This window comes from Eucyclogobius newberryi, unplaced genomic scaffold (assembly GCF_026437365.1).
Source record: "Eucyclogobius newberryi isolate DKJ021-1_F unplaced genomic scaffold, fEucNew1.0.hap1 SCAF_1, whole genome shotgun sequence".
Lineage (NCBI taxonomy): Eukaryota > Metazoa > Chordata > Actinopteri > Gobiiformes > Gobiidae > Eucyclogobius > Eucyclogobius newberryi.
The window spans coordinates 7,408,472-7,422,131 of record NW_027315723.1 but is presented as its reverse complement, the minus strand read 5'-3'; the positions used below and the strand labels follow the sequence as shown (position 1 = coordinate 7,422,131).

Sequence of the window (13,660 nt, the reverse complement as noted above, 5' to 3'; positions counted from 1 at the left end):
TGAGTGTGATTATAGAGTCTGAGGTCCACACTACACGACTGGACTGAGTGTGATTATAGAGAGTCTGAGGTCCACACTACACGACTGGACTGAGTGTGATTATAGAGTCTGAGGTCCACATTACACGACTGGAGGGGCCTACAGACCGGGGCGTCAAGTTTACATTCAAAGTCTATGTAAATGCGCGTTGAACGCGTCATGCATTTTCCGCGGCGCGATTCCTGCGTTTTTCGTGTCGAACGCTCTGGCGCTCTGGCGTCCAAAGCGTCCAAAGCGTCCAAAGTGTCCGACGCAGAAAAGTTGAACTTTGTCCAACTTTTCTGCGTTGGACGCGGCTCAGCAGCCAATCAGAGATGACGCTCCAGTGACGTGCTACGCACGACCCGGAGACGCAGCTCTTTGAGCAAATAATGATATTCACTCAACTCTGCTCAGCTCTGAAGTATCTGCGGGTCCCAGACGGGCCCCGGAGCCCATCGCCTCCATTTTTGGACTTTGTAAAGTTAATAAGCCAAAGCTATGGTCCAACATTAAACTCCATAACACCACGAGAAAAGCAACGCAGAACAACTCCTCCACTGTCTTCAAATGTACAGGCGTCCAACTTCTGCGTCGGGGGTGAACTTGACGCCGCGGTGTGAGGACGGCTTGAGCGTTATTATCCAGTTGTTATGGAAAGGTAATCAGGGCTGAGTGGGGCCATGAGCACAGAGCCGAGTACAGCCGAGCCTCAAGTCGGGACTGATGGAAAAAGGGCATTTGTAACACCTGCCACTTCAACAATTATTAAAACCAATAACCTTTCTTTGCACTGCTCGTTTTTTGCACTGTTCTAAATAACTGTTAACTGTGTGTATATCCAAACCAAGTCTATTTATGCCCTTTTTAATATATTTTGCTACTATTGTTATTCAGTGTTGTATGTTGCACCTTAATAACAAAGCAAGTTCCTACTTCACCCTGGAGAGACTCAGACAAACACAGAAAAGATCGTTTAGCAAGCTTTATTACGTGGGTTATGTGGCGCTCAGACCCCGGTGGAAGACATTACGATTATGGGCACTCCATAATCTAATTGTATTCGGTGTCTCCCCCCAGGGCCTGGAGACTGGTGGTGGTAGATATGGTGAGAGGGTGAAGAGGAGGATTAGGATGAGAGGGATGCAGAGGAGGAGGAGAGGAGGTGGTAGGTCGCAGTACGGTCTGAAGCGGGAACCTGGAGGAGTTCCACGACGAAGGAGAGATCTGACTCTCGCAGACGGACAAGTCCGGACGCCCGACTTGGGTGCGTTAGGGAGCAGTGGCCCTGGCGTGGCAGTGGACGTAGATGGGTGGAGTTAGGTCTTCCAGGCTGAATTTCCGCAGGCTTCATTTTGCTAATTCTATTCACTGACAATGGCAATAAACCCCTTTCTGATTCTGGGAGAGAATGTCTGACCAGATCTGGTATTGAATTGGAAAACTCCAACGCCTTTTCTGCTACAGTGAATTGTTTTATTTTTCCGTTCACGTTGATCCCAGAGTGTATTCCATGTTCTTCTCTCTCAGGCTAGACTTGGGGTTTGCTTGGCCCACAGCAAGACGTGTGGATGCAGCCATGACATGCTGTTATCACTGAAGTTGTGGGACTTCAGTATAATAAGCCTTGAATGCTGTTTTGGTGCCGGTTTGGGAGCCAGGGAGTGATGTACAAGGTCATTCTTTATTTTCCCAGCTTTTGTTGGATGTCTGAGTAATTCGGGGGTCCAGGTCTCCATAGACTTGACCACATCCTCGTCCTCAGTGTCCTCTGGAATGTTGACAACCTCGAATCTCTGGGTCGTCCAGTTTGTCTGTCAAAACAAGCACCTGGTCAATTCTGCCACTTTGGTTTGTAAAGTAGAGACTCCTCCTTGGCTGCTGTGGCTCGGATGTCCAGTTTGCCATTCTTGGATTTCAGTAAAGCTTTGTTTTGGACAAACACTATGTGGCTCAGAAGTGGCTGGAGTAGCCAAAACATTTTACTCAAGTAAAAGTAACTGTATCATTTTAGGATTTCTTGAAGCCACCTTCCTCAGAACTATCTGGACGTAACATCTGATTTGACATGAATCAACACTAATTGGAAGGACAAAACTTTTTTTTTTTTAATCTGTAAAATTCTGTATATTTTAAAGGATATACCACAAATATTTGAAAAACAAAATAATATCTGAGTGAGCAAGAAACTATTTTGAACTAAATATCACTGCAGTTTGAAACTTGAGTTTACTAATTAAAAAGAAATGTGCACAATAACTTGTGTAATCAAACATGTCGCTGCAAATTATTAAAGCTTTGATTTATGTTTTAGTATTTATACGTATTCAGAATCATGGAACAGCATTGAGATTTCCCCACAAGTATTATAATGTAGTGTCAGACCCAGTTGACATTTTCTGCATTCATTCAATTTTGTCCACCATCTGATTCAATATCATAAGAAAAATATAACCCAGTTATTTTCAGTCAAATAAATCCATCTCCAAAAGGTTCAGAAACAGGTTCAGTTTAGCCTTTAGTCTGGTGTTAAGGGAACAGCATCTTACGTCATCATGGAGCGTGCTTTCTGACCGGCTCTAATTTCTCCCCCTGCTGCTCTTAATAGTGATCATTTTCCTCTTTTCAGTCCGTGACGCGCGCCTCTCTTTGGTCGTCCAGAGCCTGTAAATCAGACTTCTCCTGCCTCCAGCGCAGCAGCAGTTCTTCTGTACAGCCCGTGCGCTCATCACCGGAGCCGCGTGCGCTTGACCGGAGAAGCGCGTGCCTTTGAGAAGAGAAAGGGTCAGTAGAAAGCATGAAGGAGCGCATGTGGTCACCAGAATATTCCCTGAAGAGCTCATCCTCCGCGGCTCCAGTGTTCAAAGAGCGAGACATGAGTGAGAACTGCACCGATGAAGACAGATCCAGCTCAGCCTTCAGCTCCAAACTCTCCCCCGGCACGGACATCTGCGTGGGGCTCGTCATCCTCTGCATGGGTTTGGACACTTTATTTCATACAGGGGTGAATAAGGGTGAAGTATAAACGGTTTTATTTGTTTATTATTTTCTGTTTCATGGGGAAAGTCTTGAATGCAGTTTTGAAACGCTCTATATGTCCTTTAGAGGTAAAATATCAAAAGTTGATGTTCCTTCTCAAACACATGCTAGCTTCAAATTAGATTGTTGGGTTTCTATTGGTATTATGGGACCATAATCAAACACTACAGTCACTTTAGTGAGCGGAAAAGTCAAATCGATAACTATACTCAGGACTATCTGGGTAAAAAATAATTGCATAATTTGTACAATCAATGTGTGCAGGGAGTCTGACCGGCTGGATGTTTCAGACAAGCCATGATAAAGAGCTTCATGCCTCCACCATTTTACATAATATGTAAAATTATCAGCTCCTTCTTTTGAGTTTTTTGCAGGACTTTAGGAGCAGTAATTCAGTGGAGAGTTCATCTTTAGCCCAAAAGTTTGTAGTTCAACTCAATTAGCAGTGTTCTTTGTTTATTTAAATGATCCCATTCGCTGAAAGCAGTGCAATCACCCTAGTCTTATTGGGTCTATTACAATTAAAAACAGATTTAATTTCAAATACAATAACATGGTCAATCATTCCATTTCATAATTTCATTATAGTAACAATTTAACAGTTCTTTATTGTTAAATTTCAGTCCATAATAGTGTACAGTGCACATTTAAATGACACATTTTTTGTAGCAAGTTTAGGGTCATTTTAAATCATTGCTTTAAGGTTAATTTTAATAGAAATGTGGGTTAGGATTATTGCTCTGTACAAAACAGTTATTTTCATAAAGCTGGATTTGGGATGTGGTGAAGATGACCGCTGCAGTTCTAGTGTTCTACTTCACAATAGACTATTTGATTCAACATAAAAGCCATTGCTCAATATAACTTATATTCTATATTGTCTATATTAAGCCAAGACAGAGTGTAATACATCAGTTCTCTGCTTCTTCTAATCGAGCAACTAGTCAAAGTCTTGCTGCTGTATTCTGAACACTTTGTATTTTTGCTTGATCTTTGAGAGATGCAGAAGACCACACTTCAGAACAAAATTATAAGTGACATAATGCTAAAGACTTTTGGGATTATTTCTAAAGTGTCACCTTTGACATAATGACTGCATGTTTTAGTTACAGCAATGTTACTACCCATTTTGTTAACAATAGTGTTTATGTGATCGGTCCAAGACTACGGTACTATCGATGAGCTGACACAACAGTTTAGCTTTAAATACTTGATGTTCACTCTCCACAGCACGGTTTGATCTTAATTCAGATCCCTGTGCCAATATTTGTTTTGAGCCCATTATCATACCTTTTGTTTTCTTATATTAAGAACTACCGCTAGATTGTTTCCTCATACAGCATGTTTAGCTCTCTAAACTTAACAGAGGTCAGTTTATTGCATGAATCTGCAGCATAATAAACAGTCCAGTCATCTGCATAAATGGGCAATGAGGCTTCTTAAAAATAAGTAATTAATAAAGACAAAGAACAAAATAAGTCCTCAACAGCTTCCTTGTGGAAGTCGCAAACTTTCAAAATAAAAAGTTTTTTGGACACTTTCAATTTACACAACATAACCGAAGAGAAAAAAAAGAATTAGGAGCTGAAATAACAACTACTGAAATTCAATGGGCAATAAAAAAAATAAAATCTCTGGGGATTGACGGGCTCACCTCAGAGTGGTATAAAGCTCTCAAAGACAAGCTCACTCCTTTGCTTTTATCAACTTTTAATGGAACCCTTAAGAAAGTTCCGATCCCTGAGAGTTGGGAGGAAGCCATCATGTCCTTAGTAACTCAAGGGTCAGGGGACAGAACATAAAACATTCTACATTCTTAATAAAACTATAGTCCTCTTTTCTCCACTATAAGTCAGGTCTTGAAGAAATTTATCCAATACTTAACAGTGTAGAAAAAGCTTCAGTTGTAGTCATCTGGACTCGGTTAGAAAAAATTAGACGTTTCGACTCTCATCCAAGAGTCATTGTCAATAGGGATTTAGGTCGAGAACTCAGATATTTATACTGTTCTGTGGTAAGTCCAGCCCATTGGGCGGAGCCTTCCTGAAGTGGAACGAGTTTGTTGTTTGTTTCAACCGAAACTTACCCTCTTGTATCTACCGAGATGCCTATTCAGTCCATTAATGGGCTATTAGTATCCCCTTTGTCTTTGTGAGACCCTGGCTCTTTCTAGAGCTTTTTCTACAATGGCTTCCTCAGACAGGAAAGGAAAGTGTGAAATGGGGGATGAGAGAGAAGGGAGGACATGCAGTAAATTGTCAGAGCCAGGATTCAAACTCGTGACACTGCAGCCATCTGCACTTGGAGCCTGGCATACTTGTGCTCTACCTTAAAGGTCCCGTATCATGCAAAAATGACTTTTCAGAGCTTTTAACCTTCTTACAGTGCAATTGGTACCGCAAATATGTGCCCAAAATGTATTTTTTATTGATTCCTGCAGTCTTTAGCTATAGAACAACAGCTCTCCCCTTCCTCGGATCGGACGTGCAGACAGACAGGGCCTACCTACAAGGACGCGTCATACCTACAGGGACGCGTCATACCTACAGGGACGCGTCATACCTACAGGGACGCGTCATACCTACAGGGACGCGTCATACCTACAGGGATGCGTCATACCTACAGGGACGCTTCATACCTACAAGGACGCGTCATACCTACAGGGACGCGTCATACCTACAGGGACGCGTCATACCTACAAGGACGTGTCATACCTACAGGGACGCGTCATACCTACAGGGACGCGTCATACCTACAGGGACGCGTCATACCTACAGGGACGCGTCATACCTACAAGGACGCGTCATACCTACAGGGACGCGTCATACCTACAGGGACGCGTCATACCTACAAGGACGTGTCATACCTACAAGGACGCGTCATACCTACAAGGACGCGTCATACCTACAAGGACGCGTCATACCTACAAGGACGCGTCATACCTACAGGGACGCGTCATACCTAGAGGGACGCGTCATACCTACAGGGACGCGTTATACCTACAAGGACACGTTATACCTACAAGGACACGTCATACCTACAGGGACGCTTCATACCTACAAGGACACGTTATACCTACAGGGACGCGTCATACCTACAAGGACGCGTCATACCTACAGGGACGCGTCATACCTACAGGGACGCGTCATACCTACAGGGACGCGTCATACGTACAGGGACGCGTCATACCTAGAGGGACGCGTCATTCCTACAAGGACGCGTTATACCTACAAGGACGCGTCATACCTACAGGGACGCGTCATACCTACAGGGACGCGTCATACCTACAAGGACATGTTATACCTACAGGGACGCGTCATACCTACAAGGACGCATCATACCTACAGGGACGCGTTATACCTACAAGGACGCGTTATACCTACAGGGAAGCGTCATACCTACAAGAACGCGTCATACCTACACGGACGCGTCATACCTACAAGAACGCGTCATACCTACAGGGACGCGTCATACCTACAAGGACACGTTATACCTACAAGGACGCGTCATACCTACAAGGACGCGTCATACCTACAGGGACGCGTTATACCTACAAGGACGTGCCATACCTACAAGGACGCGTCATACCAACAAGGACGTGTCATACCTACAAGGACACATTATACCTACAAGGACGCGTCATACCTACAAGGACGCGTCATACCTACAAGGACGCGTCATACCTACAAGGACGCGTCATACCTACAGGGACGCGTCATACCTACAGGGACGCGTCATACCTACAAGGACGCATCATACCTACAGGGACGCGTTATACCTACAAGGACGCGTTATACCTACAGGGAAGCGTCATACCTACAAGGACGCGTTATACCTACAGGGACGCGTTATACCTACAAGGACGCGTTATACCTACAGGGACGCGTCATACCTACAAGGACACGTTATACCTACAAGGACGCGTCATACCTACAAGGACGCGTCATACCTACAGGGACGCGTTATACCTACAAGGACATGCCATACCTACAAGGACGCGTCATACCTACAAGGACACGTTATACCTAGAGGGACGCGTCATACCTACAAGGACGCGTTATACCTACAGGGACGCAATCATACCTACAAGGACGCGTCATACCTACAAGGACACGTCATAATCTCAAACTAAGCCATCTGCATTTCCGGGTTTGTGAGCGGGGTCGAAGATATGGCTGATATTTTATAACTACTTTGATACGTCATAAGGCGCTGGTACAGCTGGCAGCCCGGTGTAAACGCTCTCTCTTCTTTCTCACACTTATTGTGCTTTATCTCCTATATTTTGTAAATATAGTTAGTATATTTTTTCTATTTTACTGTACGATAGGGACACGCGCTGGAATAGTTTTTTAATTCAACTGTTTTTGACTTTTTTCGGCTGGATTTGAGCGTTTTTCGTTGCGTTCGTTGTGTTGTTGTGACGTGAGCTAGCTCCGAGCGAGCCCACCAGCCCACCAGCCCCCCCCGCGCCCTCCGGCCGCGCTAAAGTACGGCGTGTCGTCGGTACACGTTTATATACACGTTTATATGAAAGAGGAACTTCACGAACGATCGGGACACGCACTGGAATCGCTTTAAATTAACTTGTTTTGACTTTATTCGGCTGGATTGAGTGTTTTCGTCGTGTCGTTGCGATGTGTTTTGGCTCTGAGTCCCCCGGCTCCGGCCCCGCCCCCTGGCTCCGGCCCCGCCCCCCGGCTCCGGCCCCGCCCCCCGGCTCCGGCCCCGCCCCCCGGCCCCGCCCCCCGGCTCTGGCCCCGCCCCCCGGCCGGCGCCGTACCGCGTTTCCACAAAGGAGGAACTCATGAAACTGCAGAGAACAGTCGTCTTACCCGGAGATCGTCACGTTATCCCGTCGCAATACTGACCTAACCTAATACTGATGTGCAATTCTGTCGTATGTGCAATTGCTGTTGGAATTCATGTGCAATTCATGTGCAATTACTGTGAAATTCATGTGCAATCTATGTGCTGTCGTGACACATATTCATGTGCAATTACTGTCGGGATCACATGCAATGGTATTTATTTATTTATTTGTCTATGGGAGTTTTTATTTATTTATAGGAGATCTTCTACTGAAAGTGTTTTTCAGACTTCCTATAAGTGATCTGTTCTTCTGTATCTACCTCTGTATCTACCTGCATTGCACCAATGAAATTTCCCCATGTGGGACAATAAAGGAACATCTTATCTTATCTTATCTTATACCGCGCAGCACAGGATCGCTGTTTTCATATCCCAAAATCAGGTGAGCGGTAGGTGCGTTTTATGATTGATACGTGGCAGGACTAATCGGCAGTCCACGCCACGAGGAAATAAGACTCAGATTTGGGCCAAAAAAATCGTCCATTCAACCTTGAACACAATCTTTTATAAACTTGTTTTATTTTTTATTTACTATTTAAATATTCGAGTAAAACTAAAACAATGTAATGATGCTGTGGGAATGCCCATCAACATCCCATAATCAGTGTGCTCTCTTCTGTGTGCGCAGTGCTCCTGTCCATGCTGGGGAACGGCCTGGTTCTACTCATCTGTTACCGGCGCAGGAGGATCTTGGCGGGCTCCGAGCTGTTGTGTGTGAACCTGGCTGTAGTGGACTTCTTCTGCTGCACGTTCTTCTACCCGCTCTCCATCTCCTCATCCTTCATGCACATGTGGCTGGGACAGAACTTCACCTGCGTCTACTACGGCTTAGGCTGCTACACCTTCGGCCTGTGTGGCATGTTCACCATCACAGCCATCAGTGTGATCCGCTACCTCAAGACCTGCTACAACCTGCTTTATGGTGGGTTAATGCATGGTCGGAAGTTTATAGGTTGCTCCCACAAAATTGTACTATTTTACAATCATAATTTAGGGCTGAGGCCTATTAAGAAATAACCATACAGCAAATCCACAAATGTTGATTTTTATAATTTTTTGTGTGTGTGAGGGATTAGGTCCACAAAGAAATAAAAATAATATCTTGAAACTAAAACGTTCTTTCAACTGACAATAATGACTTCTTAGTGATTGAATAATTTTGACACTTTTTTTACCAATAAACCAGGTCAAAACATCTTCATTTTGACAGTTAAAATAAAGGACAGATCCCCACATTGAAGAATTGTATTAATTAGTGAAGATATACGGTAAGGTAGTGACTTACCAGATCTCTGTCAGAGGAAGCCACTTGGATAAATGGCAAAACGTATTCAATCTAAAAATATTTGTCCAGTTGACAGAATTCAATGTTCTTTTGCATCGCATACTTGGAGCTTAAAGGTCTTCCAACTGTCAAACTATTTGCCATGTCCTTGCTAAACATCTCCCTTCGTGCAGTGTGGCTGGAGGGCATAAACGTCTGCTGGGTCTGTGCTGCCATCTGGCTGGTGGCAGCATTGTGGTCCTGCTTGCCACTCTTTGGGTGGGGCGAGTACGTCCCAGAGCCCTACGGCCTGTCCTGTACGGTGGCCTGGAGGGGCTACCACACCTCGGCTAAAGACGCTTTCTACGTCATCTGCTCGTTCCTCGGCTTCACACTGGTACCAGTGCTGCTCATAGTGGTGTCGCAGGCCCTCATCCTCTACAAATTGTCTCGATTCTCCTACTCGCTCTCCGTCCGGGGCATCCGCAACAACCTGAGGCACACCGAGAAGCGCCTGACCATGGTGAGACAGGTACACAGGCACACTCTGGGGTACGTTTGTAGAACTTCTAACAGCACCATATATTGTTTTGTTATTGCAAAGTTACTGTGAGAACTGTACAGCTGACATTCTTAGGCTAAGCTAAACTTGGGCAATGTTTCAGAACTCCAAGTTTATATAAAGTTATATAAAGCCATCTGACAGTTCCAGTATTATGGAGGGTTCAGTGGGTCAAAATGAATTGCTTAAATGCACAATTAATGTATCATTTAATCAATTCATTAATTGATTCATTTATTGAGATAGCACTTGTAATTAATTAATTAATTGTGCATTAAATTAATTAAGTGTGCAATGAAATAATTTAATCAACCCAAAACATGCATCATGTAAAATCCTGACCAAGCCAGGCGCTGCCTGTGCTCCTGAGGAGATGCCCCGGCAGCATTGATGGATGGGTCAAATACAGAGGACAGATCTCCCTATGAATTAAGTGTAACTTAATTTAACTTAATGTGTAATGAATTAATTAAATGTGTAATGAATTAATTAAATGTGTTAATAAATAATTTAAGGACATCTTTTTTTATTTTCTTATATATTATTTTTCTCTTTAAAAAAAGAATAAACATAAAAGGACACAACAAGATCAGAGAGCGGAAATACAAACAAATACATAAACATAAAACAAATAGACATAAAACAAGCATCAAAAGAAACAAAATCATGGCACATTTAAATGAAACAAACGGTTCTGTTTAGTTCAAAGCTAGTCAAATTTGTCTATTTCCAAATTAAGTCTGAATGTCATTTTTTCTATTTGTCTAATGTCTGTTACAATGTCAGTCCAATCCTTGATCATTGGTGAGGTTTACTTCATCGATTTCTTTGTGATGGCCTTTTCCCCTGCTAGCAGAAGTACACTCCAAAGGTATCCATTTATTGTGTCAATGGCAGAAGTCCTGAGGCCCAAGTACATCTAAATAAAAATTAAAAAATAATAATATTAAATTAACTAAAATTGAGTGGGATGGCAGCAATGTCCAAAACAGTTTGCAGTTTATTGTTGATTTTAGTCGAATATTTTTCAGCAAGAGGACAGAAATGTTTGACAAAAACGTGTGAATTTTTGTTGTCCTCCACTGGGATGTACGCACATGAGATGACCCTCTCTTTCCCATAATATTATGTTTTTAATTTATTTGGTAAAAATAGGTCTTAGTCTGTCAACATGACATGGGTGCTTCTGGGTTTTCTGAAATAGGAGGTCCCAGATTACGTTCAAATCTCAAAGGATTTTTCATTATCTAATGTTGCATGTTCCTACAGGCACAGAGGTATTGTAACAAACATTGAAAACCTTGTTTCTAATTGTTTGTTCTCAGATGTTCTTCTGCATTAGCCTGGGCTTCATCATTGCCTGGGCACCATATGCGGTGGTTTCCTTCCTCTTTATTTTCCACAAAGGCAGTGGTTATATGGCTCCGGAGGGCTTCGTGTTCCCTGCGCTCTTTGCCAAAAGCTCGCACATCTACAATCCCCTTATCTACTTCTACTTCAACAAGACCTTCCAACGTGAGCTGCGCCGTCTGCTGGGCTCTGCATGTCCGTCGGTGTGTGGGAACCGTGTGGGGGTGCACCTGGGATCACACCCAGCACCCCACCCCATCCACATCCAACTGATGGAGCTGCCCAAAGGATGCAATAAGCAGGGCATTTCTGAACTCAAATGTAACCTACAGTCCAACGAGAATAGGCCTGTGTATGTGTGCTGGGGGTCCACGTCCAACAAGACTCCAAGACTCCAGGAAGTCTTGAAGCAGGGCTCTCTATGAACAACCTCCAGCCCAGCTCCTGAAGGCCTCTCTAAGACAGGAACCGCAGAGAGCGCCACAAACGCTCCACTGTGTCCGGAGCAGGTCGCTCTCTAGGTGTTCAATGCATTATATTTAACTGTTGAGCAGTGGTGTGGGGTCAGGGCAATAAAGGCAATCAATGATTAGCCAATAAAATCTAAAATTACCATGTGTCACAACTGTGTATGAATTGTTCTAAAATATGTCCAAATAAGCCTGTTTTCCCCTCACTTCTCCTGCTGAAGCTTGGCTGAACTTGACTTTTAGTGGCCGCTACAGGCCATTGGACATTACTACGGGAACGCATGATTCTTATTTTAGCGCAGCTGCTCATTATGTGACTGTGTTCAGAGGCCCGTTCATGCTCCGCTGTCTAACATGAGCTTTTAGAGGTTTGCACATGCGCTCTGAGGACCACACAGCCTCAAACCCATGGATCTATAATCAAACCATGCTGAATAAACCTGTGTGGGGATCAAGGATGTGCAGGTTTTGCCATAATGAGCATGTTCAGAGGAGAAGCAAAGCAACAGCAGCGCCAAGTTTCAACGGAGTTAAAAACTATATTTTAGAGTCTATTTATTTATTTATTCTTTTTACTTTTGTATTATCCACTAAATATTGTAACTCAATAAAAAACGAATTTATGTAACTTAACCAGATTTGCATAGGACGTCAAAGTGATATTGTTATGTGCGGTGTGTGTCACACTGTAATGTACGACTTTTTGTAGTGAATGATGGGCTGGTTTTCCTTTTTACAGTTTATATATATATATATATATATATATATATATATATATATATATATATATATACATGCAGGTTCTGGACATTGTCAAAGAAATATTGATATAATGATAATAAATAATAAATATTGTTTGTTGTTTTCTATCATGTGAAGGGAGATTGCAGCTTTGTGCTTGTTGTGGATACTTCTATCTGAACTACATAATCAGAGGTTAATACTCTCACAATAGAATGCCACAATGTGTTGAGTGTTTCAGGTCTATAATGGGAAATAAACTTCCACAGTCTCCTGTCTCATGAATTATTTCCACAATGTGGCAATATAGGCAGTAACCACTGAGATGAAAGCTCTTTCTTTGTATATATGAGGCTGACCCACCAGCTTATAATTCAAGTATAAGTCTCCACTATGGTTGTTGTATATAATTGGATATAATTGTATATTATAGCCTTCCTCATACCATGTGGTCTGAAGTCACACAATAGTCCAGTCATATCCAAGTCCTTTTATTGGAACGGCTGCGTTTTGTGGCATGTCCTGCTCATTATCATGAAGCGGGATGTCCTGGATGGAGATCTCTCATTATGTATGGTCCCAGTGAAGCAGAACAGGACAGAGGACTCTCGAGAGGGAGAGGGGAGGGACAAAGGGAGCGGGCTACAGTCCCATCACAAACCCCTGTGTTTGGGGGCATCCATTGTTCACAGTTTCATTACTTCTCACACACAGGACGTAGAGACATTGGAGCTGAATTTTGTCGGGAGCAAACATTATCTTCAAGGCAAGAGTGAAGAACGACAGGAGAACGGGCACGTGGCTATGGAGACAGGAGGTCTGAATGCGGGACTGATGAGAAGAGGAAGTTATGACGATGCAGCGGTCTCTCTGCGACCTGTAAGTCTTAATCTCAGATCATTTTAGTTATCTTTCCTAGCTAAGTGAAAGCAGTTACCTCGATAGGCAACAATGAAATAGAGAAGAAGAGCAAGGCAAGGCAAGTTTATTTGTAGAGCACAGTTTGTACACAAAGCAATTAAAAGTGCTTCACACAAGGAAAAATGCATTCAAATCACAAAACTGTTAAAGTACAATTGAATTTGAATTGAAGATTTGAACATTGCCAGAGTAGAGGGGCAGATTCCCCATGTTTATTCCTGACTCTGGCACCAGCAGGAGGCCGGTCCCTGAGGTCCTCAGAGTCCGAGATGGTTCATATGCCACTAACATGTTCGAGATGTATTTTGGTGCTAAGCCATGAATAGACTTGTACACAAGCAGAGCTGCTTTAAAGTCTCTTCTCTGAGCCACAGGAGCCAGTGAGGTGCAGTCGTCATCTGCAGTGTCTGAAACAGTATTACT

General features: G+C 43.3%; 2 protein-coding genes across 2 annotated transcripts in view; both read left to right on the top strand.

Annotated features, from left to right (window-relative positions):
* Window positions 1-2,814: 2,814 nt before the first annotated feature.
* opn8c (opsin 8, group member c) lies at window positions 2,815-11,560 on the top strand. The gene is made up of 4 exons (XM_072450693.1): window positions 2,815-2,996; window positions 8,558-8,851; window positions 9,388-9,716; window positions 11,081-11,560. The coding sequence occupies exons 1-4, from the start codon at window positions 2,816-2,818 to the stop codon at window positions 11,528-11,530; spliced, it is 1,254 nt and encodes a 417-aa protein (XP_072306794.1). The 5' UTR covers window position 2,815; the 3' UTR covers window positions 11,531-11,560.
* Window positions 11,561-12,979: 1,419 nt separating this feature from the next.
* The window catches only part of tagapb (T cell activation RhoGTPase activating protein b), a 30,198-nt gene continuing 29,517 nt past the window's right edge, over window positions 12,980-13,660 (top strand). The window contains exon 1 of the mRNA XM_072453830.1: window positions 12,980-13,195. Within this exon, the coding sequence (XP_072309931.1) occupies window positions 13,121-13,195 (75 nt within the window). The 5' untranslated portion in view covers window positions 12,980-13,120. The remainder of the gene's footprint in view (window positions 13,196-13,660) is intronic.